This window comes from Equus asinus, chromosome 2 (assembly GCF_041296235.1).
Source record: "Equus asinus isolate D_3611 breed Donkey chromosome 2, EquAss-T2T_v2, whole genome shotgun sequence".
NCBI classification, from domain to species: Eukaryota; Metazoa; Chordata; class Mammalia; order Perissodactyla; family Equidae; genus Equus; species Equus asinus.
The window spans coordinates 169,255,434-169,281,146 of record NC_091791.1 but is presented as its reverse complement, the minus strand read 5'-3'; the positions used below and the strand labels follow the sequence as shown (position 1 = coordinate 169,281,146).

The 25,713-nt window shown below is 54.3% G+C and overlaps 2 protein-coding genes across 7 annotated transcripts; both read left to right on the top strand.

Annotated features, from left to right (window-relative positions):
• The first annotated feature begins 4,158 nt into the window (after positions 1–4,158).
• On the top strand, positions 4,159–8,240 carry RIPK3 (receptor interacting serine/threonine kinase 3). Of its 2 annotated transcripts, none has more exons than XR_011501529.1 (10): positions 4,159–4,421; positions 4,648–4,788; positions 4,920–5,229; positions 5,720–5,865; positions 5,991–6,037; positions 6,245–6,412; positions 6,524–6,591; positions 6,890–7,182; positions 7,326–7,386; positions 7,898–8,227. XR_011501529.1 is itself a non-coding variant. In XM_014868621.3 (10 exons), the coding sequence occupies exons 1-10, from the start codon at positions 4,402–4,404 to the stop codon at positions 8,122–8,124; spliced, it is 1,542 nt and encodes a 513-aa protein (XP_014724107.1). In that variant the 5' UTR covers positions 4,159–4,401; the 3' UTR covers positions 8,125–8,240. The 2 variants fall into 2 exon arrangements, 1 of the variants encoding a protein (XP_014724107.1); XM_014868621.3 differs by having other exon boundaries at positions 6,829–7,182; positions 7,898–8,240.
• A 798-nt stretch (positions 8,241–9,038) lies between these two features.
• On the top strand, positions 9,039–24,148 carry ADCY4 (adenylate cyclase 4). 5 transcript variants are annotated; one of them, XM_070504155.1, is made up of 27 exons: positions 9,225–9,314; positions 9,395–9,467; positions 9,602–9,828; positions 11,067–11,264; positions 11,390–11,551; positions 12,171–12,320; positions 12,758–12,906; positions 12,984–13,095; positions 14,067–14,194; positions 14,348–14,506; positions 14,746–14,878; positions 15,081–15,254; positions 17,243–17,286; positions 17,422–17,508; positions 17,724–17,793; positions 18,138–18,235; positions 18,884–18,968; positions 19,078–19,215; positions 19,852–19,962; positions 20,228–20,412; positions 20,617–20,701; positions 21,161–21,319; positions 22,607–22,753; positions 23,057–23,164; positions 23,282–23,396; positions 23,726–23,850; positions 23,933–24,148. In XM_070504155.1, the coding sequence occupies exons 3-27, from the start codon at positions 9,670–9,672 to the stop codon at positions 24,083–24,085; spliced, it is 3,234 nt and encodes a 1,077-aa protein (XP_070360256.1). In that variant the 5' UTR covers positions 9,225–9,314; positions 9,395–9,467; positions 9,602–9,669; the 3' UTR covers positions 24,086–24,148. The 5 variants fall into 5 exon arrangements, with proteins under 5 accessions (XP_014724099.1, XP_044621311.1, XP_014724100.1 ...); XM_014868613.3 differs by lacking the exon at positions 9,395–9,467 and having other exon boundaries at positions 9,039–9,314; XM_044765376.2 differs by lacking the exon at positions 9,395–9,467 and having other exon boundaries at positions 9,176–9,314; positions 17,422–17,482; positions 17,728–17,793.
• The last annotated feature ends 1,565 nt before the right edge of the window (positions 24,149–25,713 follow it).

Below are 25,713 nucleotides of genomic sequence, written 5' to 3'. Positions count from 1 at the left end.
CCTATATTTGTGGATTCCCGTCTTTCACCAATTCTTAAAAATGCTCAGCCATTTTCCCCTCAAATATTGCCTTGCCCTCATTTTGTTCATGGGAATCCAATTTGATGCTTGTTAGACCTCCTCATTCTTTTTTTTTTTTTTTTAAAGATTGGCACCTGAGCTAACTCTTGCCAATCATTTTTTTTTCTTCCTGATTTTTCTCCCCAAAGCCCCCCAGTACACAGTTGTATATTTTAGTTGTGGGTCCTTCTAGTTGTGGCACATGGGATGCCACCTCAGCGTGGCCTGACAAGTGGTGCCATGTCTGTGCCCAGGATCCGAACCAGCGAAACCCTGGGCCGCCAAAGCAGAGCGTGAGAACTTAACCACTTGGCCACAGGGCCAGCCCCTCATTCTTTATCTCTTAATCTTTCTATCTGTTTGTCTCTCTTTGCTGCATTCTGGAGAATTTCTTCAGATCCATCTTTTAGTACACTATTTCTCTCTTCAGCTGTATCTTCTGTTTAACCTAGCATTGCAATTTTAATTTTAATGGTTACATACATTTTTAAATTTCTTGATAGTCTGTTTTTTTCCCTAAATCTATCTGGGCACTTTTTATAATCTCTTATTCCTTCCTCATTTTTTCTATTCCACCTTTTATTTCTTTTAAACAGTTCACAGTAGCTTCTTTAGATTCTTCATCTGATTATTCCAAACTCTGAAGTCCTTAAAGATCTAAACCTGTTGATTATTTTTCCTGCTGATTCTCCCTCATGGTGATTGAATCCTTATATACTTAATAATTTTGTGTGTGTGAGTTTCTACTTGGCTGAATTTAATCCAGAAGCTTGGATTGAGGATGCTGTCCTCTAAGGAGGATTTGGTTTGCTTCTGCAGGACTCCATTAATAATCTTGGGCCACTTAAAATTTTCATCTTATGGTTTCTTTGCTCAAAGGAAGAGTAAAAAATATCAACCAAAGATCCATGTGAGAGCAGGTCTCACTGGGAAACTAACATTTTTATTAATTTTAACATAGTGCTGCAGCCTAGACAGTTCCCCTTGTAGGTTCCCTCTGCAAGCAGGTGGACTTTTTCCTTTCTACAAAAAATGAAACCCCTTTGAGTCCCCCAGCTTGTTGGGGAATAAGAGTGTCTCACATTTAGCTCTTCCATCTTCCTAGGCCCTAGGGCTTACTCTCTGGGTTTTCCCTCTATCTCCCATACCCTCTACCCACTCCCCAAACCTCTAGGTCTCTAGTTAGTTGACCTCTCTGTTTACTTTTTGTTTCTTATTGTTTTATCTTGTTGGTTTCAGGGAGACAATCTTAGGAGATTACCTTTATTTTGGGGGGGAGCTCACTAATGAATTTAAAAATATGTCTGTTGTGCTTTATTTATTTAGATCTTCTGCTATGAAAGGATTTTCAGCACTCTATCATACTACTGGGAAAGAATTTTTAAAACAAACAAAAAATATATGATTATATGGGACATATTGTTTTATAACTTGTTTTCTTTCCACTTGGTATATGGTAAACACCTGTCATATTATAAATATGGGTCTAAAGCATCATTTTAATGGCTACATAATCTTCCATTGCATAATTTTTTCAGACTTTTTCCTATGATTGAACATTTAGGGTTCTATTTTTTCACTATTTTAAACAACAGTTTGGTGAATATCTTTACAGCTAAATCTTTGCCTATATCACAATCTTCTCCATTCTTTAACCATTTATAAAAGTAACGTGCTAATATAACATTTTCAAACACTACGAAAATGAAACTTCTCCATAATCCTTTATACTGTCACCTCAATTAATACTATTTGATCTATAATTGGAATCTCTTACTCAAACAAAAGATGAGAATTAGTTAGGGCTAGAATATGCAAGAAGAAAGACATACCCTCTGTCATCTCACCCCAAAAACTAGGGAGAAGGAAGCAGACCAGTTCCCAGGGATGGGCTGAAAGTAGCCAAAACAATCAGGAGCAGAGAACTGAAGGGATGAGAGACACCCAAATAGACCTCGAAAGCCTAGGACACCTGGGGTCAGGGGCACTGGGCCTCAGGAAAGCCAGGGCTCCAAAATCCAGGATGCAACTGTGCCTTACCAGTCCCCTCCTGCAGAAGCAGAGGGTCTTCTCAGGCACTCACTCCAGGCTCCTCTCCCTGCCCCTCCTTCTTTTAAAGGAGCTTGGTCTATTTTGAGCCAAAAAATAGTACAGGCTCTGAGAATACCCCCAAACCTATGTTTATAGTGGTTGACCCCTGATCCTCAGGGTCTTGTCCCAATCTAAAGAAATCCAGCCTTGGGGATGGCCGAGTGGCCGAGTGGTTCAGTTCGAGTGCTCCGCTTTGGCGGCCCAGGGTTTCGTAAGTTTGGATCCTGGGTGCGGACATGGCACCGCTCATCAGGCCATGCTGAGGTGGGGTCCCACATAACACAACCAGAGGCACTCACACCTAGAATAGACAACTATGTACTGGGGGGCTTTGGGGAGGACAAAAACAAAAACAAAAAACAAAAGATTGGCAACAGTTGTTAGCTCACGTACCAATCTTAAAAAAAAAAAGAAATCCAGCCTTAAAAAGATCTTTAAACACCCTTTGATCTCCTGTCCACCTGCTCCCCTCCGGTAGAGCCCAGGAGTTGAGCCCAGGGTCTTCTCCCCAAAGAGAATCATGAAAGGAATGGCTGTCCCCTCTGAAGGCTGTTAGCTCCTGAAGAGACATTTTGAGGACCTGCGGCACCTGCGTTTGTATTCTGTGAGATACACCACATCTCTACAGTAAAGTCTGCTTCAGGTGGATTCCGCCAGCTGTGCAGGTGCAGATGAAAGCCCACAAACCATAAAGAAGCCCAACCTCCTCTTTCCTCCCAATGGGCATGGAGCTCCAGCTGGGGTGATCAGCATCTTAAGGAAACTCCAAAAGTTTTGGCTGTTCACTTATTAATTCAATTCAACAAATATTTATTGACCCCTCCCACATACTAGCTTTTAAAGAGACTACAGTCTAAGAACTATAGCGTGGACTGATTCCCCCAGAATTCACGGTGTGGATCCCGAAGTTCCCAGGTACTCTAGAAACCGCAGTTAACTGCTGGCCACTTTTGATCCAACCAGCAGAGTCCATGGGCCACTGGACAGGATGGAAAGTGCATACCAAGGTGAGCACCTCCCAGTGAGAGCTGGCACATGACCCGCAGGGTTGGGTCTCCCCGCGAAGGACTGAGTGCCTAGGGCTGGCCTTATCTAGTTCCCACAACCTCCAGCCATGGTCAGGCCTAGGGCAGGTAAAATATGGACACCTTTTGTCTACCCTAAATCTTTAAGGCTCCTCAAGCTTCTGAGTTCTCAAAGGCCCTTGTCCGGAGCATATGCTTGTCAGGAACATGTATTAACCAGGGAATTGGCATGGAGGAGTTGGCATGGGGGCGAGGGGAGCAGGGAGGCGCCGAGGAGTTTCCACTGCAGCGTACGCCACAATGTCAGCAGCCCTGTGGCTGGGCTAGTTCGTCTGACCACAGTGCCCAGGAAGTGCTTCTTAGTCTTGCCAGCAGGGAAGTCACTACCAATGCCAGGGCCTTGCCAGCAAGAGCAGCTGTCAGGGACTGGGCAGGAACACAGACAGGGACCCTTCACTACACTGTTGGATGCTTCACACCTTCCTCAGCCACCTCACAACCAGCCGAGTGGCACACCGCTGAAGCCTACGTGAAAATAGGAAATCTTGACGGTTCAGAGCCAGACTCTGAAGTCAGTTCATACCGGCTTAGGCAAGACACTAAAACTATCAGCATCTTTGTTTCCTCATCCACAAAGAAGTAAGAAAAGCAGTACCTCTTCCCTTAAGGTTAATGTGAGACTTAAACAAGCTAATATACAAACTTGGTACATGTAGGTTTTATAGAAGTGTTAGCTACGATCTTAGGACACCTGTAGGAGAGCTGAGCCCTGGGCCACAAAGTTCTCAGCACCATCCCCTCCCCACCCCAGACCTGGCAGGTGGTGGAGCTGGGAATCCTGTGGGAGAAAGGAGAGACACCAGCTGTAGGAGTAGGGTGATTGTGGGTTCCTGGAAGGTGAGGACTCCTTCCGGGGTACCCTGAATACCCAGTGACAACTAACCCGACCGAGGCAGGCAGCAAGTTCAAGGAAACACTAGTTAGAAGAGAGAAGCTTTAGTTTCTGTTTTGCACTCTCCCCTCCCGCCTGGAGGCGGGACTGTAGAAGCGCCCAGAGGGGAAGGAAGTTGTTGACTCACTCGGGTGCAGGCCGGCGACCCGGGAAGCAGAATCTGTGGAGCGGCCTGGAGACTGACTCCTCTCCCAACCCCCTCTCCATTTCTGCCGCAAGCCCCTGCACCCAGAAGTCACTCCATCTTTTGGGCTCATAACCTCTTCTAGCCTGATGTCTTGCTCCAAGTTATGGTGAGTGGAGAGTGGCCTCCGACAGACACAGAGGGTGCCCTTTGGACTTGCTCAGGAATCCGTCTGTGCCCTGTGGCAGGGCCAGGGGGAGAGTAGGGCCGCCGTGGGGGAGGCCAGGGATTGTACTGGCAATGCCGAGTCCCGGGGGTCACGGAGGCAGGGGGATGCTGGGAGCAACACAGACTTGGCGCCATGGCCAGCTGGTGAATGAGGCTCCCTCTCTCAGGGCCAGCGGAGCCCCAGCCTCCCTGGTGCCCATCAAGGAATTGGAGAACCCAAAGTTCATTGGCCAAGGCGGGTTTGGCACCGTGTTCCAGGCGCAACACCGTTCTTGGGGTCACGATGTGGCGGTCAAGATCGTGAACCGGTGAGTGACCCAAGCTGCAGACGTGCTGGTATCTAGCCTAGGAAGCAGGGCGCTGTGTGGTGGGGCCAGAATGGGGAAGGGAGGGATCTTCCCAGAAGCAGAGCTGATTCCAACTCTCTCCTGGGGTGTAGGGAAGCTATATCCAGGGAGGTGAAGGCCATGGCAAATCTGCGTAACCCGTACATCCTGCTCCTGCTGGGGGTCACTGAGAAGCTGGAGTGGGACTACGTGTCTGGGCCAGCTCTGGTGACTGCATTCATGGAGAACGGTTCCCTGGCCGGGCTGCTGCAGCCCCAGTGCCCTCGGCCCTGGCCGCTCTGCTGCCGCCTGCTGCTGGAGTTGGTGCTTGGGATGTGTTACCTGCACAGCCAGAACCCTGTCCTTCTGCACCGAGACCTCAAGCCTTCCAACGTCCTGCTGGACTCAGAGCTGCACATCCAGGTCAGCCCATCCATACCCCAGCCCAGCCTCTGGATAAGGTCCTGCCCCTAAGCTGCTCCAGCCCCACCCATGGGACACAGGACCTGCTGCAGTCCTGGCTACTGAATGACCTCAGCATCTTCCTCCGGACACAGGGCTGCCCAAGTGTCAAAGTCCACTCAGGAGCTTTAGCCCTATCCTACCAGGTGACAGAGGCCCTGACCAACCCAGTCAGTTCCATAGGCCCACGCCACCAGGCCCTCCAGAGACCAATGACTAACCTAGCCCAGGAGAATCAGACCTTGACCCAGCCCCATGGAGAGGGGACCCAGACTTCCAACTCAAGGGCCCCACTGGTCCGAATGTTCCCTAGCTCTCCACACCTCCTTTACAAGGCTGGACCTGCATGCATCTCCCAGCGGGGCAGCGGGGTGGGGGGTTGGGGGGGGAATTCTAGAAGCTGATTGGCCCTGTCTATCCTCTACCTCTTCCTTCTTCCCTCCTTTTGCAGCTGGCAGATTTTGGCCTGTCCACATTTCAGGGAGGCTCACGGTCAGGGTCATGGTCTGGGGAGCCAGGGGGCACCCTAGCCTACTTGGCCCCAGAACTCCTGGCTGATGTAAACCAGAAGGCCTCCAAGGCCAGTGATGTCTACAGGTAATGTAATCAATGCAAACACCCATCCCCAATTTCTACACTTCTCTGGGCCCTTTTAGGGGAAGGCAATGGGAGAGAGGTCTTGCCAGTAGTCAGGCCAAGCCTCAGCTTTCTGTCTTGTGCAGCTTCGGGATTCTAATGTGGGCACTGCTAGCCGGAAGAGAAGCTGAGAGTAAGATTTTGGGCACACTCTGGGATCCTTAACCCGAGGTACCTCCTTCCACAAGCCCCCAGCCCTCCTCTTCCTGCTTACCTGCTCAGGCTGTCCTCTTCCGTCCTCCCCTTCCCTTAGACTACACTCCCTGCCCCTTTCCACGATGGAACAGGTGGCCCTTCATATCCTAATACCTTCTCTGTGTGTCCCCCATCCCCATCCCAGCGGTGACCCAGACATCAGTGGTGCAGGAAGCAGTATGCGAGAGGCAGAACCGGCCCCCCTTGACCGAGCTGCCCCCGCCTGGCCCTGAGACTGCAGGCTTGGAAGAACTGAAGGAGTTAATGCAGCAGTGCTGGAGCCAGGAACCCAAGGACAGGCCCTCCTTCCAAGGTGAGCTTGCCATTTAGCTGGCAGCTGGGGTAGGCCTGGATCTGTCTGCAGGGGGCTTTGCCTTGGAAAAGAAGTTTTGCTCTCCTGCCACCCACATTGCCTTCTCTCCAGAATGCCAACCAAAAACCAAGAACGTTTTTCACTTGGTAAAGGACAAGACAGATGATGCTGTCTCCAGGGTGAGTATCCAATACAACCTACCCCTACCCAGGAACAGGTCAGAGGTGACACACATTGCTCCCTTGGCCACCCAGTGACTCATCACTGACCCCTGTTCTTTATGCCTCTACCCTCATCTCCAGTCTCCCCATCCCACCTCTGAGTTCCTAGGCAACAGATTGTGGACCAGGAGACTCCTCCCCTGGCTTGACTCTGCTCTCCCACATCCACACCCAACAAGCCCCCTGTCCTTATAGGTGAAGAAGTTCATGTCTAACCACAGGGACAGCAACAGGATGTTGTCTGCCCCTGAGCCAGGCCCAGGAAGGACAGAAATGGATGGCCCTGGGGGAACCACAGGAAGCCATGATTCCATGGTCTCTGAGATGCTGGGCAACCTGAATCTGGAGGGGTCCCCCAACTCTGTTCCTGAAAAATGTACAAACCGTCCTGAGAGGATCAGGGCACAGGGACGGCAGGTTCAGCGTGACTGGCCAGCAGGGACATCTGACTCAACAGCCCAACCTCCCCAAACTCCAGAGAACGCACCTTTCAGAAGCCAGATCCCCACCTCAGCTTGGACCCCAGGTCCTAGGCCCCAAGGGAATCAGGTGAGATGTTGGCAGGACTAAGGGATGCACTAGGGCTCCTGTGAATCCTGTCCTCTTGCCAGGGAACACTTGGGGCTTAGGGGGTGTGCGGTGGGGGAACAGACCCCAGGACAGGGAGCCTGAGAGCAGCGTGTCGTTCACAGGGGGCTGAGAGACACAGCGCCCACCGGCCTCCCAGGGCACCAGGGACAGATCCGACACCAGGTATTCCTTCACTCCCCACTCCTTCCTTTCCCCTGCTTCATTCTTCCACCAGCCTATTCCTCAAGATGTAGATAGATCCAGGGTAACTTGCGGAGAGGGGAGAGAAAGGGCTTGAGGCCATGCACACTGACCTTCTCATTTTATAAATGAAGAAACTGACACACACTGGGATGGGATCCTGCTGAGGTCGCACAGCACGGCCTGGATCTGCCCCTGGGGCCTTCTGACTTTCCCCAGCACCAACTCTGTGAACTCCTCAATGCCACTGTTGCTTTGTCAGTCCAGAGGGCCTCCCAGTGGAAAAGATCCAAATATCAAGGTGCCAGACGTTGGTTGCCACTCCTCTTGAGCTTCTGCAAACCCGATTCTGAAGGGGCAGCTGGAAGGGGAAATACTTGCATTTCCCCAGGGTGAACACGAGGGGCCGCTGCCCCACGGCCCTGCGGCTCCTCCCAGCTTTGAGTTTCTGACTACTCAACCATCCCACCACCCGTCTCTGTTTCTCTTAAAGGGCCCCCGTCTATTACCGTAGTTGACTGCCAAGGGGTACAGATTGGAAACAACAACTACCTCTATATACAAGAAAGAACTACCTCGTCCACGCAGCACCCGGCATTTTGGGGCATGGGCTGGGGGCTGGCAGCACACCCCCGACAAGTAGGTTCTCAAGAAGGGCCACCGCAAGAACCTCAAGTCTGGAGTGGGCCGCAGGGCCCGTGTAACACTAGCAGGAGTTGAGGCAGCTAACCGAGACTCTCCGAGGGCCATCTGACTTGCACCTGAACTAACTTTGTGCCCCTAGGAGTCAATAAATGGAATTTTAGCCAAAGTGCTGCACCTGAGGCTACGGTTTCAGTCACGTCGGGAAGGGGCAGGGATGGGAGGTTAGAGAGCTGACACTGAGGGAGGGAGAGGCACTGTAGGCTCACTGAGGCCGGAAGTGGGACGCGGAGGGCTAGGGGCGGCACACCGGCATGGTACACCAGGTCAGGGCCCAGCCGGCAGCAGGAAGGAATCCTGGAGGCCTGGCTCCTGGGGCCGCCTAATCTCAGGGCGGAGCACTTCCTCTAGAGCAGGCAAGACCCACTCTAAACCTAAACTCTGGGCATAGAGGCTGTGTGTCCTTGTTGCCCCCCTTTTCTTCTGGGCTCCGGAGACTCAACAGTGGGGTCCCGGGGTGGGGGCTCTCCACGGGAATTCACAGACCAAAGCCCATCTTCTGCCCTGCATGATGATGCCCCCAGGTTCTCGGAGGTTGTCCCCATACTCTCACCTCCCTCCATCACATACACTCACACGCCCATTGCTTCCAAAGTGGGAGTTTTTTGATTCTCAGCTGGTGTCCCGGAGCAGAAAGCTAAGGCTGTGCAAAGCTACACACAGATGTGCCCCCTCCCATGGAGCTGGAGACCGGGGAGCCTGGATAGTTGGGCCGCAGCTATGGCAGCTGCCACTCAGGCCAGAGGCGAAGCGAATGATCGCCCTCCCTGCTCCTGACCTAGATCCTAGCCCCCATCGGGCCCAGCATCCTTCCCTACATTCTCGCCAGGCTTCACTCCATCCCTCCCTCAGTCTCCCCACATCCCAGCTCGTTCACCCCTATTTTGACACTTCCCACCCAGCCCGCCCCTCCCACTGGCATCTCTCCCATTGGTCCACATTCCCCTTCCTTGAGGGGACAGAAGGGGGAAGACAATGGGAATAGGAGATACTATCAGGGTGGGGGAGGAGGCCTGGGGAGTCGGGCACGGGAAGGGGCTGGCCAGTCATCGGGGGAAGTGGGAGTGGGCCTTGGCGCCGGCTGGGAGGGAAGCGCCTGTCGCCCAGGGCTCTGAGCCACTAGTCTAGCAGCGAGTGTCACTCGACAACCAGCCCCCGGGAGCCCTCCCCGGGCCTCGTCCACTCAGCTGCGGCAGCATCGGCGGGCAGTGAGTTGGGGAAAAGGGGAACCCTGGGCTCCTTTGCTTCAACCCAAATCCTGGCCCCCTGGTGATGAGGCTTTTGCTAGGGCACCTCCGCAGTCTGGGTTTGAGAGGGAAGGAGAGAAGGACTGGGCAGTGGACAGAGCTGGGAGGCCGCAGGTAGTGCCTGGAAGGAGGTGGGACCCCTCCGCGAGGTTGGGCGCGCGGGGTGGAAGTGGCTTGGACCAGGTGAGAGGGGCACAGTTGGGTCGGCTGGCGCGGCAGGAGGTAACCCGGCCCCTGGCCCTCCCCAGCCCCAGGGTCCGCCGCCCGCCCCCAACCCCGGGCCGAGGCGGCGCGGGAGCTCAGGGCAGGGGACACCATGGCCCGCCTCTTCAGTCCCCGGCCGCCGCCCAGCGAAGACCTCTTCTACGAGACCTACTACAGCCTGAGCCAGCAGTACCCACTGCTGCTAATGCTGCTGGCCATCGTGCTCTGCGCGCTCCTGGCGCTGCTCGCGGTCGCCTGGGCCAGTGGCAGGGTGAGCGGGGCGTCTGGTTCGGGGTGTGTCCTCGAGGGTAGCGGGAGGGTCACTGCCTAGGGGGCATTTTCTGGGTTGGGATTTGTGGGGTCTTTTTACGTGCTTTCTTTGCTGGGACCCGAGAAAGAAGCGCTAAACCTTGGGTAGTCGCTGCAGTGACCCTGGACAAGTCACTCCACCTCTCTGGGCCCCAGTCTCTGGGTCTACACAGGGATGTGGCAGAGCCCTAAATTCTTCTAATTTCTCTCAGAGTATTGACAGACCTTAGGAGCTTCTGTGATGCGCTGCATTTACTAGAATTAATCCAACACCGGATTTTCCAATTTTCCAGGGGGGAAATTACACTGGGCCCCTGGGAATCCGTTTCCTGGTTTTCTTTCCCTCTTAGGGGATGGGGAGCAGTTGTACCCACAGACTCCCAGAAGGCACCCTCATCCCACTCTCATTTAGTCCCCAAAATAAACCCATTTCCAGTTTCTTTTGGGGAGAGAAAAGGAGTCTTCAATTCCATTTCTGGAAATACCCTGCTGCAAATTTTCTTTTCACTCTCCCAGAGGCAAGGTGGGAAAATCACTGTACGTGACCCATCCCGGCTGGTCCACCTCGAAGTCCAGGAAGACGTGGGGACAAAGGGCGGGGACAGCAGCGGGACTTCTACGCCCTGAAGCGGGTGGCGGGAGCGCAGCCCTTGGCTTCGAGGGAGGATGGGGCGCCCCCTGCTGCTGGAGGACAGCTTTGCCAGGGGCCGGAAATCGAGCCTTGTGCCTGGCAAGGAATCTCCTCAGCGAATTGTCCAGATTTGGGTACAATCATTGCTAAGAGCTTCTGTGAGATAGGATTTTTCACCTGCTTAGGGATCCCAGGCTGGTGCTATGATTCCTCCGTAACAGATGAGAAAACAGGCTCAGAAAAGTCATAGATTCACAAATGGCCCATTTCGAGTGGGAGCCCGGTCTTCTAGGTAGATGGTCCAAGATTTGGGCGCCGCTGGAGCGTGCAGGTGATATCTTCGGTTGAACCATACTAGACTGCTGGCTCTGTAGATTAAAAACAGGTGATCCGCGATTTCGTATGGTTCTACCTAATACGAATGGCAAGCCAAGGGGCTCCACCTCCTTTTCATAGTTGAGTTTGAGATGCTTTTCAGCACTGGGCAGTGGGGCTGCCCGTTCTTCCTCCTCTCGTCGAGTCCCCAGACTCCACAGTCCAATCGGACCTCACGCGCCCCGTCCTCACAGGAGCTGGCCTCTGACACGGGCTTCCTGACCACTGTGCTGTGCGCGTTGGGCGGCTTCTCGTTGCTGCTGGGCTTGGCTTCCCGCGAGCACCGACTGCAGCGCTGGACGCGTCCCCTGTCCGGCCTCGTGTGGGCAGCGCTGCTTGCGCTAGGCTACAGCTTCCTGTTCACCGGGGGCGTGGTGAGCGCCTGGGACCAGGTGAGAGGGGCGGCAGGAGGAGAGAGGGGGAGGGGGAAGCTCGGGCCTCGAACTCGCACACAGGCCACAAGAAGTGAGCTGCCCAGCAGCCTAAGACTGCAGCTTCCTATGCCCCTTTCCCCCAGGTATCCTTTTTCCTCTTTGTCATCTTCACGGTCTATGCCATGCTGCCCTTGGGCATGCGGGACGCCACCGCCGCGGGCCTCGCCTCCTCACTCTCACACCTGCTGGTTCTTGGGCTGTATCTTGGGCCTCAACCCGACTCTAGGCCCGCGCTGCTGCCTCAGGTGAGCGCTCACATAGCCCAGGCTGCAACCCCGGGCCGGCTCCCCTGTGCGCTACTTGGTTCGTCTGCGGTTCAGCCACCGTTTGCTAAGCCGTGCCTCCATGACCCGGCGCAATGCTGGGCGCAGGATACAAACATAGATAGGCCTCGTCCGTGCCCTCTTGGAGCTGGGACACCAGTGCAGCACGATGCCTGCAGACACCAGAAGAGGACTCTGAGCCCACGGGTTAGGGAGTTCCCCAGGGTACCAGGGGGGTGGGGACAGATATGGATGATGGAACTTTCACAGAGAATGTAAAAATTGGAGCTCGAGTAGTTTTGTGCTTCGGTGAGGGTAGGGGATGGGGATGGTGGAGTGGTATTCCAGGTAGAGGAAACGTATGTGCAAAGGTTTCTAGACCTGTTGGTGCAGCAACCAAGAGTCTTCTGGAGCAGGGGGAATGGAGGAGGAGAAGCGCCCCCTACGGATCCCACAGTGTGGCACCGATTGCCTCGACATAATTCGGTCTGTAACTGTAGAGTCCTCCTCAGCCATCTTGGAGACCAACTCCAGCTACACACATAGCCACCCCTACCCCTGCCCGGATCCAGCGCCTTCTGAAGCTGACCCTCACCCACAGCTGGCAGCAAACGCGGTATTGTTCCTGTGCGGGAACGTGGCTGGAGCGTACCACAAGGCGCTGATGGAGCGCGCCCTGCGCGCCACGTTCCGGGAGGCGCTGAGTTCCCTGCACTCGCGCCGGCGGCTGGACACCGAGAAGAAGCACCAGGTCCTCGGAGCCTGGGAGGCCGGGCGGGCCCAGGGCTGGGAGAGAGGCGTTGTTTAGCTCACACAACCGGGCTCCTTCACAAGCTGAATGACTTTGAGAGGATCACTTCCATTTCCTCTTTTGTAAAATCTGGCTAGTGCCCACCATGGAAGGTTGTTCTGAGGCTCAAACTGAAGCTTGTGAAAGCACCTTAGTATGCTAGGATGCTAAACAAAGGACTCTAATTCCTGCACTGGTGCTGGGAATTCAGTCCCTAAAGATGATCAGAGCAGGATAGGGTGCTGGAGCCTGGCTGTACATGGTGGGGAGGACCTGGGGAGCGCCCTGGGGAACACTTAGGGGGACTGGGGAAGTGTGTGGGCTCCTGGGGGTTTTGGCAGCTGAGGCGTCTGGCTTAAGGATACAGGGGGGTTGGTGCTCATAGTGACCTCCCCCAGGAACACCTTCTCTTGTCCATCCTTCCTGCCTACTTGGCCCAAGAGATGAAGGCAGAGATCATGGCACGGCTGCAGGCTGGACAGGGGTCACGGCCAGAGAGCACCAACAACTTCCATAGCCTCTATGTCAAGAGGCACCAGGGAGTCAGGTATGAGGAAGGATGGCTGGAGGGGAGGGGCCGTGGGCTGTGGCCCCGGCCCCACTGATGCAGTCTGCCCTGCCCAGCGTGCTGTATGCTGACATCGTGGGCTTCACGAGGCTGGCCAGTGAGTGCTCCCCTAAAGAGTTGGTGCTCATGCTCAACGAGCTCTTTGGCAAGTTCGACCAGATCGCCAAGGTCAGAGGGGGCCTCCCTCCCCACCCAGGGACTTTTAAATGCCCCACCATGGAAAGCCCCTTCCAGAGGAAACTCCTGCCTCCTAGGATCCCAGTCCCACTTCCCAGCCATATGGGGTCCCAGATCTTGCAATGGGAGTAGGAAACCCTCTCAAACATCCCAAGTCATGGGGCTGCTCACCACACACCACAAACCTGGAGAGAGCTCTTAAGGTCTCCACAGATGCCCCAACCACCATACCCCCAAATATGCTCAGAGCCCCAGCATAGGTGTCTCTGGACACTACAACAAAATCTAGATTTTTAGATGCTCTAACCTTAGGAGGCCCTTCCAAGGGAATTCTCTGCCCTATGCAACCTCAGCCCAGCCACCTGCTCAGACCCCAGGGAGGTCCCCAAGCAACCTCATCTTGAGTCTCTCTCAAAAAGCTTCAATCCTGGGGCCAGCCTGGTGGCGCAGCAGTTAAGTTCGCAAGTTCTGCTCAGGCAGCCTGGGATTTGCTGGTTCGGATCCCTGGTGCAGACCTACGCACCACTTGTCAAGCCATGCTGTGGCAGGCATCCCACATGTAAAGTAGAGGAGGATGGGCACGGATGTTAGCTCAGGGCCAGCCTTCCTGAGGAAAAAGAGGAGGATTGGCGGCAGATGTTAGCTCAGGGCTAATCTTCCTAAAAAATCTTCAAGCCTAAGGCAACTTTCATATGCTCAAATTTGGATACACCCTACACATGCCAAAGCTGGGGAGAGCCACCGATATCCCAACCCTTGGGAAATCCTTCTGAGAAAGTCTCCTGCAGGGGGGACCTCAGCCAGCCCCATACCAAGTTAGGGGAATCTCTAGACCCCAGACCGCCCCAACCTCAGAAGTTCTTCAGGAATACCACATTTGCTCCCACTTTTCCCAGCTCCCTCCTGCCTCCTCTGGCCTCTAACCAGGTGCCCCCCTCCCCCCTGCACACACACACTCCCAGGAGCATGAATGCATGCGGATCAAGATCCTGGGAGACTGTTACTACTGTGTCTCCGGGCTGCCACTCTCGCTGCCAGACCACGCCATCAACTGCGTGCGCATGGGGCTGGACATGTGCCGGGCCATCAGGTGAGCTCAGCTGGGCGGGCAGGTGGAGTACCGAGGGTTGAATGTGCGAGAGGAGCAGGCAAGGTGGTGGAAGTCCTCCTGGAGAGCGGGAGGGGTGTGGCATGGGCTGGGCTGAGGGCAGCACTCAGATTGTCCCCCATACACCCTGCTCAGGAAACTTCGGGCAGCCACTGGTGTGGACATCAACATGCGTGTGGGTGTGCACTCAGGCAGCGTGCTCTGCGGAGTCATCGGCCTGCAGAAGTGGCAGTACGATGTCTGGTCGCATGACGTCACACTGGCCAACCACATGGAGGCCGGTGGCGTGCCAGGGTGAGACCTGGGGCTGCAAGAGACTACAGCAAGAGGCCAACCAGGCTTCCCACATGCTACCTCCCATTTCATAGTTCCCTAAAATGAGCACAAGCCCATTTGGGGCTTAGGGAGACCATGCAGCGTAGGGAGGGGAGCTGGGAGACACCTCCTGTAGTAGACCCTTGGGAATGATCCTTGCAAGAAATGAGAGGTCTGGGGGCCCCTCCCTCCTAACTCCCACTGCACCCTCCTTCCAGGCGTGTACATATCACAGGGGCTACCCTGGCCCTGCTGGCAGGGGCTTATGCTGTGGAGGATGCAGCCATGGAACACCGAGACCCGTACCTTCGGGAGCTAGGGGAGCCTACCTACCTGGTCATCGATCCCCGGGTAAAAGCCCAGCCTGAACCCCATGGGCTGGTCGGCCCTACTCACCCACAGCCAACAGGCCTGATCTTGTCTATACCTAAGATTGAGTTCCTGCGTCCTAGTGTGTGTGTCAAGGGGGAGGGGAAACAAGCCTTTAAGGGGTGTGGGGAGAATGGGGAAGGAAGGGTCTGTGATCTTGACTCTCAGCCCTCATACATCCCAGGCTGAGGAAGAGGACGAGAAGGGCACTGCAGGAGGGTTGCTGTCCTCTCTTGAGGGCCCCAAGATGCGTCCATCACTGCTGATGACCCGCTACCTGGAGTCCTGGGGTGCAGCCAAGCCTTTTGCCCACCTGAGCCACGTAGAGAGCCCTGTGTCCACCTCCACTCCTCTCCCAGTATGTGCACCTCTATCACGAGCCCCAGAACTTACATAAACCCACTCCCATTGCCCACTCCCAGCCACCCAGCCCCCACCACCAGGGAGTCACTTGGTGACATCCCCAGGTCCTGAACTGTCAAGTTACCCTGGTCACTGGTTCAGCCCTTCTTTGCCCTTCTTTCCAGAGAAAGGGCAAAGATGACTGATGGAGGAGGCTGAATCTTCCTCACTGGCTGGCTTTTGGAGTTAGTACTTGATGATGAGCGGCCAGAACCCCCTCATGCAAGGAGCAGGCCGTGGCTCTAAAGGCTAGCCCCGGGACTGGTTCCTCAGCCTCTTCTCTCTTTTACCTGATCTTCCCAAACCTGTTTGGCATTTCCGGCCACCTTTCTGCAGATCGCCCCAGAACCTTCTGTACTGGGTAGATCTGGGTGGATTTATGGAATGACTCCAGAGTATCTTTTCTGTGTTCCCTCCCCCTTCCTCTTCCATCCAGCGGGGAAGCAGGCCAGAGGTCAGTGAACCTTGGGAACGGGGGGGACACTGGCATCAGTGGTTCAGAGGAGTACTTAATTTTAAGTGTCAACATGGAGGAGGGGAGAGGTCAGAAGAGTTAAGCCAGCTGGAGGGAGAGGAAGGAAGAATTCAAGACCCAGCTGACTGTTGTAGCATGAGGCCTTCAGGGTGGGGTGGAGGAGAAGGTGCAGTTCGCTGGGAGCCCAGGGACTGTGGACAACGTTGGGTGCAATCCCCATGGTGGGCATGCCCCCCAGAACCCATGCCAAACCTCCACCCCCACCACCAGTGTGCAGGCTAAGAAGTGTCAGGGTGGAGGAGTAGGAGCCCTTTGTTCAAGGGTATCTCCTGAGGCAGGACCTCACCAGCCCCGAAATTCACTTCTCAGCCTCTGAAGTCCCAGGTTCTCGGTCAAATGCTGGAAATCCTGAGAATCACAACTGGCTTACCCTCAAACAGCAGGAACTTTGGGGTGATGGGGCAGGGTTAGTGGTGGTATATACCACTCATCCATTCATTCCTTCCACCATTTTTGAGTAACCCTATGTGGCGGGCACTAGGCTAGTTCTTGAGAAGACAGAAATGAATAAGATGTTTTCCCTGCCTTCAAATAACTTACAGGCATGTGGGAAGGTACAGGTAGGTAGTTTGGAAAGTTAGGTCCAGGCATACATACATAGATGGGCTCTTACCTGGAACGTACCGCTCAGTCTCTGTCTCTGTCTCTCCTCTCACATTACACAAGGCTTTGGTTGGGGGCGATGATGTGGCCCCTTGTGACCTTGCTTCCTCACATGAGCCAAGATGAGCAGGGAAGAACGGTCGCCATACTTCTTGCCCTGGGTGGTGGCTACGGGGCTTCACCCTCCTCCTTGGCGCTGTCCTCACCCGCTTTACTTCCTGTCATTTTCATATCTCTGCACACACCGTGCGCTCCTTTTCATGCAGAAGAAAATGACTATAGCCAGGTTTGTTTCTCTTCTTCTCTTTCTTCTCCATTTTTTTGTTTTCCACCCCAAATGCTTCCCAACTCAGCCTGACCATCACAGAAGGTCAGAGAGAAGTCGCAATGTTCTGCATTGTCACTTCAGTTTACACTCACAAGGATTTTTTTGGCACCCCCGGGTGGTGATGGGCAAGTTGCTGCCTTTGGAATTGGTGCAGTCCTTAGGGAAGATGAGATACAAAAAATCAGTAGCCACCGAAGCCTATAGACGATGCAAGGTTGGCTCGTAAGTGATAGCAACTGTGAGGAAATCAGAGTATAAAGACCCTGGGAGTCTAAAGAGTCAGGAGGAATCTTTAAAGAGTAAATGTGGTTTGAACCTTCCCTTGAGGGCAGGTGGGATTTGACAGAGAGAAAGAAAGAGAGAAGTCATTAGAGGCGGGGGAAACAGCCAAGGAGGCGTGCATTTGGGGGATGCCTCACTGCAAAGAGGCTCCAAGGACGCTCCCCATCTCCCCATCCCCTCTGTGTTCTCCCAACAGGAGAAGGCCCTGGCTTCCTTCAGCCCCCAGTGGAGCCTGGACCGGTGAGGAGGCCCAAGTGACTTTGACAGTGGAGCTGTCTGGGTGGTCTACCTCCAACCTTCCTAGGGGGCTGCTCCTGCTTTGCCCAGATGCTTTTGAGGGTCTCCGTGGTGACAGGCTGGACTCTCACTGTGCAGGAGCCGTACCCCCCGGGGACTAGATGAGGAATTGGACACCGGGGATGCCAAGTTCTTCCAGGTCATTGAACAGCTCAACTCTCAGAAGTACGGAGATGAGAAGAGGGCTGGGGGGGCTGAGGCCCCGGGGTCATGTGGTAGAGAAGGGATGGCGCTCCCCTGATGACCTGGAGGAAAAGAGGGGCTTCTCAGCCCTAGCCCAGGGAAAGACTCGCCTGACCATGCCCTCCTACCCTCTCTGGCCCTGCCCTGCCCTTTCCTCTCCGGGGCTTGTTGCCCCCCCCACCACCACCTCTCACCAGACAGTGGAAGCAGTCGAAGGACTTCAACCCACTGACACTGTACTTCCGAGAGAAGGAGATGGAGAAAGAGGTGGGCTGGGAGGAGGTGGTGACACCAGAGGATTTCCCAATCTTAGTTCCTCAGCCCTGGGGAGGGAGCAGGCTCTGTGGTCCCACCTCCCCTCCTCAGGTCTGCTCAGTTTGTGATCCCCGGGGTGAGGGTTTGTGCCTCTCTCCCAAAGGAAAGTCACCCTGTAGATTGAATTACTGGGTGGTGATGGATGGGAGGAGGGCAGCACTGGTAGGGGCTACCCGGGATGGAACTGGAGGGTGGCTCAGTGAGTCTAGGGGACCAACTCCTGGCCTGGGATTAACACCTTCAAGGCGATGGGCAGCACTGGTGCCCCTGTCTCCCCCCGAACCCCTCCCTTCCAGTATCGACTCTCTGCACTCCCCGCCTTCAAATACTACACAGCCTGCACCTTCCTGGTTTCTGTCTCCATCTTCATCGTCCAGATGCTGGTGACAAACAGGTGAGAGAGCTGATTCTCAAAAACGGACCCCCTGGCTCTTCCTGATCCCCCACCTACGTTGTCTTCCTTTGCCCACTTTCCCCTGGCTTCAGACCCGCAGAGGAAATACGTGTTCTGGGAACCGGTGATAATCACCGCCCTCGTCTTATCATTGTACATCCTGTGTGCTTTCCACATAACCAGAGCATTTTCACATGCCTGTCTCTCGATTCTAACAATATCCTCATGAAGGAGGTGTGTTCCCATCGAGAAGCCTAAATCTCACAGCAAATAGCTTAGAAAGTAGGTCCTCACTCTTAGCCCACTGCCGGAAGAGGGGACGACTTATTCCAAATTCGCCCAGGTGAAAGAGCTTTGGCTTGAAGGCCCAGAGACCAGTCTGACGCAGCTTCAGCCACTCTTGTGAGCCCCCTGCCCCCTTCCAATATTGTCCCTACTTTATTAGTTCCTGTCCCGCCCCAACACTGCCCTAGACCCCTCAGCTTTCCCAGATCAGCAGCATGTAATATCTTTTATCAGCACAGACCCCATCGGCAAAATCAACCCAGGACCGCTTCTCCCCATCTCCCAACCAGATGATGCGGCACCCTCCCAGCACACAGGGAGCCTATTCTGGCTCTTCAAGGCCTCACTTTTGTTTCCCTTTAGGCCCCCAGCTCTGGCCATCACCTATAGTATCACCTTCCTCCTCTTCCTCCTCCTCCTCTTCATCTGTTTCTCAGAGCACCTGACGGTGAGATGGGCTAGGGGGGCGGAAGTAGCAATCTGAGGCCCCTAACCATGACCTGGCCTGAAGTAGGTGCCCTGGCCCCATGGCTAAGACTCCCATGCTCTTTCCACAGAGGTGTGTCTTGAAAGGCCCCAAGGTGCTACACTGGCTGCCTGCACTGTCTGGCCTGGTGTCCACACGGCCCGGACTGCGAGTCGCCCTGGGCACCGCCACCATCCTTCTCGTCTTCGCCATGGCCATTACCAGCCTGGTGAGGGCATAGGGGACCCTAAGCACCCCCATCAGGGTATGCTGAAACTGCCAGAGGCTGAAAGGGAACCCCTGGATGTGGGGAGCATCTGAACTAAGGCTAGAGGATGCTGGAAATGTTGGACAAGTATAAAAGAAAAAATGGCAGTCATCCACATCTACTACTTGGGCATAATCATTGCTAATAATGCTTTGGTGGACATCCTTCCTGTCTTTTTTCTATGTAGGCACATATTTACTACTTAGCTGACTCACTATGACTTTATAGCTGAGTTTGGCTGATTTTTGAACTCGGAATCATTCCTGGAATTCTTTCCCTCTGCACCCTAGGAATCTCCCCCCCGCCCCCGCCAAGTTACAGAGAGGAAGCTGGGGCCCAGAGTGGTTAAATGGCTGACAAGAGATCACACAGTGAATCCGTGGCAGACTAGAGCTCATGACACCCACTCCCCCAATCCCTGCCCCCCCAAGCAAGGACCCCAGTGCTGAGGCTCCCTCACCAACCAGAAATAGCAGAATCCATCCCTTTGGAGCAGTCTGTCCCTGACTCATCCCTGGGCCACCTGAAACCCAGCACAAGCCACCCTTGTGCCCAAGGAGCTGCCTGCACCCCTCAGCTCCTTATCTCCTCCTGCAGTTCTTCTTACCGCCAGCATCGAAGTGCCCTTTCCAGGCTCCCAATGTGTCCTCCATGGCTTTGAACCTCTCCTGGGAGCTCCCTGGGTCCCTGCCTCTCATCAGCATCCCAGTGAGTGTTCCTCACAGCCGTGAATCTCCTTCTCCAGAACCTTCCTTGGCCCCTCTCCCCCCTCCTTAGTTGAAGAACACGCAATCCTGTGGATTGGGACAGACATAAGCACACTTGGTGTGTGTTTGTGTGCATGACACCTCCTGCCCCTCATATAGGACCTGGGCCCTGGGAGGGGCAGGACAGGAGCCCCCAGGATGTTCCCCTGCCCCTCCCTGGAGGTGGGACATGCCCCACCTCCTGATCCCCCTGCCTGGCCCCACAGTACTCCATGCACTGCTGTGTGCTGGGTTTCCTCTCCTGCTCCCTCTTTCTGCACATGAGCTTCGAACTGAAGCTGCTGCTGCTCCTGCTGTGGCTGACGGCCTCCTGCTCCCTCTTCTTGCACTCCCACGCCTGGCTGTCTGACTGCCTCATCGCCCGCCTCTATCTGGGCCCCGCGGATTCCAGGTGCGCACGAGCGCTGGACAGAGGTGCCCAGGCCGTCTGGGACGGGGGTGAGATGGGTCAGAGCAGAGCTGTCCTCACCTCACTGCCCTGAACCACCCACAGGGCAAAGGGGGAGGGAGGCTGAGGGCTCCGTGGGCCTGAGAGCAGGGAGGAGGCCATCGGGAAGGGGCAGGGCAAGAGACAATTCTGACCCATCCTCTTCAGGCCAGGGGTGCTGAAGGAGCCCAAAATGATGGGCGCTATCTCCTTCTTCATCTTCTTCTTTACCCTCCTTGTCCTGGCTCGGCAGGTAAGTCACCCAGCTCAGCCCTCCAGAGCCTCCCTCTGAAGGGTGAGGCGGGGGTCCCCATATCTGTGACTTGGTCTCTCTCACCTTTTCCCTGAATCTTACATCTCTGGGTTGAGCCCAAGTGGTGTGCCCATTGGAAGCTTTTAAGTGAACCTTCCTGCTCCCTTTCTTTCTCCTTTACTCCTCAAGGAGAATACCCTCAAATTCTCCCCTCCCCTCCTCCCTCCAACCCCTGATGTAGGAAAACCACGCTTGAGGAAAAATCTGCTGCCAATTCTATGCACCCTAGTTTGACTCTGGTTTCGAGGTGCTCTCTCCAGGGATAATGGCACCTTAAGCCTTATCTGTAGTCTGGGGGGTGGTGTGGTTTGAGGCGTCATGGAGTCGGGAGTGAACACGCAGGAGCTGGGGTTTCCCCTGCACTGTGTCTCCCCATGGCCCCCTGCTGACCCTCCCCAGAATGAATATTACTGCCGCCTGGACTTCCTGTGGAAGAAGAAGCTGAGGCAGGAGCGGGAGGAGACAGAGACAATGGAGAACCTGACCCGGCTGCTCTTGGAGAATGTGCTCCCTGCGCACGTGGCCCCCCAGTTCATTGGCCAGAACCGGCGCAACGAGGTGACTCCTCACCCTTGACTCCTGAGCCGCAGACGCCATAGGGGCCAATTTCAGATAAAAGTCTTGGCTTTTGGCTCATCCTCTCTGGGTTCCCCCACAGCAGGTTAGGTGGCTGCCCAAGCCCTTGTCCCTGTCAGGCGCCTCCATTTTCACAAGATCTCAGGCCCTGTCTTTGACGAGCACCGAATCTCTGTGTTCCAAGTTCCCACTTGGAAGGAGTGTCCTCTCCCATTCATGGTCACTCCATGCCTTTCAGAAGCTTCGTGGAGTGTTGATGGGCGTGTGTGGAGAACGCAGTCCACCCATCTCTCTAGACCAGCACTGTCTGGTCTGGTAGTCATTAGCCACATGTGACCATTTACATTTACATGTAATTTAATTAAAATAGAAAATTCAGTTCCTCAGTCACCCTGGCCACATTTCAAGTATTCAAGAGCTGCTCATGGCTAGTGGCCACCATATAGGACAACACATATATAGAACATTTTCATCAGCACAGAAACTTCTACTCTATGTTGTTGCTCCAGACCCTCAAATATCTTGCCATAGTCAGACCGTCAGAAGGTCACTCACATATTTGTACCATCTTGTTTGTACCACCAGCACCTCGCTCTCTCTGCTATGGCTGTGTTCTTGGCCTATATTGAGGGGTATTAAAGAAACAGCTCAGGGGCTATTTCACAGCCTCATGCCCCCACCGACCTGCTCTCTTCTCTCAAGATCAGGAGTAGCTCCACTTCTCCTGATTTCTTCTCTTATAGACCTGGAAATCCTGTAACTGATCCTGTTTCTGTCTTCACACTGGCTACTGGAAAGCTCAGAGCCAGAATCTAGGACTAACTAGGACTTCATGGTGCCTGTTTTGTGAACCAGCCTCAGACCTGACTCCCTCTCCACCATCTTTCCCTACTTGTCCCTCTGCTCGTTTCCCCTGTTATTTTCTCTTTCAAATTGTAACTGTCTGTAAGCTGACAACTGACAACACCTCCCAGTAATTAGATAGGATATAAAGATAATGCCCATTGATGTGATCCCACTTCTAGAAGAGACTCCCTTCACGTTGCTGTGAGGTAATCCTGACCCCAAACCCCGGTCTCTCCTCGAATCACAATGAGACCCAATCTTTGACTCCCATGTCACATCCCTGGGATAACCTGGCCTTGTCCCCCCTCCTTCCAAATCCTTCTTAAACAGAGAGGGAGGAGTGTGGACACAGGGAGGAGGGCCCTTGCAGACCCAGAGAGGAAGAACACGGCATCCCCCTCACCCAGCCTCCCGCCCTCTTAGGATCTCTACCACCAGTCGTACGAGTGTGTTTGTGTCCTCTTCGCCTCCGTCCCAGACTTCAAGGAGTTTTACTCTGAATCCAATATCAACCACGAGGGCCTAGAGTGTCTGCGGCTGCTCAATGAGATAATTGCTGATTTTGATGAGGTGAAAACTCCAAGGGTCCTCGAGGCCCTATGTCATGGATTCTAGAATTTCCTACCAGTCCCTCCTTCCACTTTGCTCTCCCAACCATGAGGCCCATCCTCCCCTCCCCAGCCCTCCTGCTCCTCCTCTGATCCCCCAGCTCTGTCCTCTCCACCAACTCTGCCCACTACCCACTCTCCCTCCTGCCCCCATCCCTAAGCCGACAACCTGGTCTTTTAGCCTCCAAAGGCCTGGGGCTGGGTTTCTGGGAGAGAGGAGGGAGCGAGCAAGAGAGGCTGAGGACACAGCCTCCTCTCTATACAGCTGCTCTCCAAGCCCAAATTCAGTGGCGTGGAGAAGATCAAAACCATTGGCAGCACCTACATGGCAGCTACAGGCTTAAATGCCACCTCTGGACAGGACGCACAGCAGGTACCACATCCTTTCCTTACCTACCAACCCTTGTCTGGACTCTCATTGGTGGGCTCATAAGTGGGACTTATTCCTTTGCCCTCCTTGACCCATTCTGGTGGGTTGGCCCATTGCTAGGATGCTGAGCGAAGTTGCAGCCACCTTGGCACCATGGTGGAATTCGCAGTGGCCCTCGGGTCTAAGCTAGATGTCATCAACAAGCACTCATTCAACAACTTCCGCTTGCGTGTGGGTGAGGCCCCTCCCTTGCTGGAGCAGTCTGGGACTTCCTCCTCGCCTCCCCAAGCTCTTCCTCCCCCAAGTCCTTTGTTAGGTGCTCCCCAGCTCATCCCTGGACCCCCCTCCAGACTCACCCCTGGGATGGAGCATGAAGCTACTGGGCCAGGAGCTCTGAGGCTCACCCAGTCCTGTCCCCAAGCCCCACTCCTCCAACCCCACACTCCTTTCCTCTAAGGCCCCCAGGCCCTTCACCCTAGTTCCTTGAGCTTCCTCGCTTCCTCTTCCACTCTCCCTCCTCAAATCCCTCCCACCAAAGCCCCTCTTTACCACACCTCTTGTCAGGGTTGAACCACGGACCAGTAGTGGCTGGAGTGATTGGGGCCCAGAAGCCACAATACGACATCTGGGGCAACACGGTGAACGTGGCCAGCCGCATGGAGAGTACAGGAGTCCTGGGCAAGATCCAAGTGAGGGAGCCACACTGGAGGCAGGGGGCAGGGGGACAGGATGGGGCCACCCCCACAGCCCCTCACTCCCCTCCATTTGCAGGTGACTGAAGAGACAGCTCGGGCGCTGCAGTCTTTAGGCTACACCTGCTACAGCCGGGGTGTCATCAAGGTCAAAGGCAAAGGGCAGCTCTGCACCTACTTCCTGAACACAGATTTGACACGAACTGGACCTCCCTCGGCCGCCCTGGGCTGAGACCCACCGCCCCCTCCCCTCCACCTCTAGGATCCTCAATAAAGAGACTCTGTTACATCTGGAGCCAGTTGATGTCAGAGCTGCTGGTATATCTAGGGATCCTTCTCCTCCTTGCCTCTCAGCAGGACACCTTCTTCCAAGGCCAAATTGAGTGCTTGCATGTGTGCAAGTGGGAGCATGAGTGTGTTAGAAAGGAGTTATTCTTTTACATAAGCTCAGGAAGAGGACTGCCTCAGGCTGCCTGAGGCATAAAGCATATGCCTTGGAAGCATAAAGAATTTTAGTCATGTGACTCAAAACATGGATTTGTCGGGGCTGGCCCAGTGGCACAGCAGTAAAGTTCACACGTTATGCTTCAGTGGCCTGAGGTTCACCAGTTCAGATCTCGGGTGTGGACCTACATGCCACTTGTGAAGCCATGCTGTAGCAGTGTCCCACATATAAAATAGAGGAAGATGGGCATGGATGTTAGCTCAGGGCCAGTCTTCCCCAGCAAAAAGAGAAGGATTGGTGGCATATGTTAGCTCAGGGCTAATCTTCCTCAAAAAAAAAAAAAAACCAAAAACATGGATTTGTCCTTTCCTGCTCCCCGCCCACAAATATTAGAAGGAATCTCCAGGAAAATGTCATTTGACCTTTATTCATTCAACAAACACTAAACAAGCACCACTATGTGCTTCCTATGCAGCATAGGTGGGAGGCCTGAGAAATAACCTGTTAGGTCTCTCCCTGTTTTAGCTGCTCTTCTCAGATTGACCCACCCAGCTTTCCAGCGAGGACCTGTAGACAGTTTGGGGGTTCTGTTCTCAGGTCCCTCAGATGCCCTTGGCTTCCTTCTGCATCCTTCTGCACAGATGCTGATATTATGTAGGGTTTGAAGCATCCACAGCCCATTCCCACCTGCTCATATTTTGGGGTCCGTAGGGGAGATCTCAACATCCTAGGTTTGCGGAAGATGTTGCACATGGATTTTTGGGTTTTCTCCTAGTTGCGCTTTCTCTTTTTCTGGGACAGATTCAAAAAGTACACCACTGCCACTGCTGCTACCATCTTCCTAAATGCTGTCAGGACAGAGCCAGTTCAAGGCTCTCCAAGACAAAAGTCATTCTGAGGAAAGAATGACTCATCTCTCACTTTGGGGAGTCTTCGTTTCCTAAGGGTGGTCAGGGTCACATGGGCCCTCAGCCCCACCCTGTACCAGCGCATGTTTTGGGGGCTGGCGGATGCTGATGTGCGGAATTCTTGGGGATGACATCTGATGACCTGGTTCTCAAGTGAAGCCTCCTTGGGAGATGGGGGGAAGTAAGGCAATCCCCGAGAGCATCTCCCACTGAGAGGAGGAAGATTACTGGCAGAAAGTTGGAGTCATGCTAACAATTATACCCATCCCAGGCTTCAGGGTAGATGCCCCACGGCTGGGCTAAGTTTCCTCCGAAGGTCCGATGGGTCAGGGAGTCTGGAGAGATGAGCCCAAATGGGTGGTCTTCCTTGGTCAGCGCCTTCAGGAGTCTGCGGACCTGTGTGGCTCTAAGGATGATCTGCAGATGGCTTGCCTCAGAATAGAGGAGGGGAGGAGGGGTCTGATTTCTACGTCTCTGTGTCCCTTCCACAACTGAAAATCATGGGAA

What these genes read in the sequence shown, in the direction of transcription:
- RIPK3 (XM_014868621.3), top strand. Translation starts at nt 4,402, where the DNA reads ATGTCTTGCTCCAAGTTATG. An exon ending in GGACAGGCCCTCCTTCCAAG is followed by an intron (nt 6,413 to 6,523) that starts GTGAGCTTGCCA and finishes CCTTCTCTCCAG; the next exon opens with AATGCCAACCAAAAACCAAG. An exon ending in CAGATGATGCTGTCTCCAGG is followed by an intron (nt 6,592 to 6,828) that starts GTGAGTATCCAA and finishes CTGTCCTTATAG; the next exon opens with GTGAAGAAGTTCATGTCTAA.
- ADCY4 (XM_014868613.3), top strand. Translation starts at nt 9,670, where the DNA reads ATGGCCCGCCTCTTCAGTCCCCGGCCGCCGCCCAGCGAAGACCTCTTC. An exon ending in TCCTTGTCCTGGCTCGGCAG is followed by an intron (nt 20,702 to 21,160) that starts GTAAGTCACCCA and finishes GACCCTCCCCAG; the next exon opens with AATGAATATTACTGCCGCCT. An exon ending in CAACTTCCGCTTGCGTGTGG is followed by an intron (nt 23,397 to 23,725) that starts GTGAGGCCCCTC and finishes ACCTCTTGTCAG; the next exon opens with GGTTGAACCACGGACCAGTA.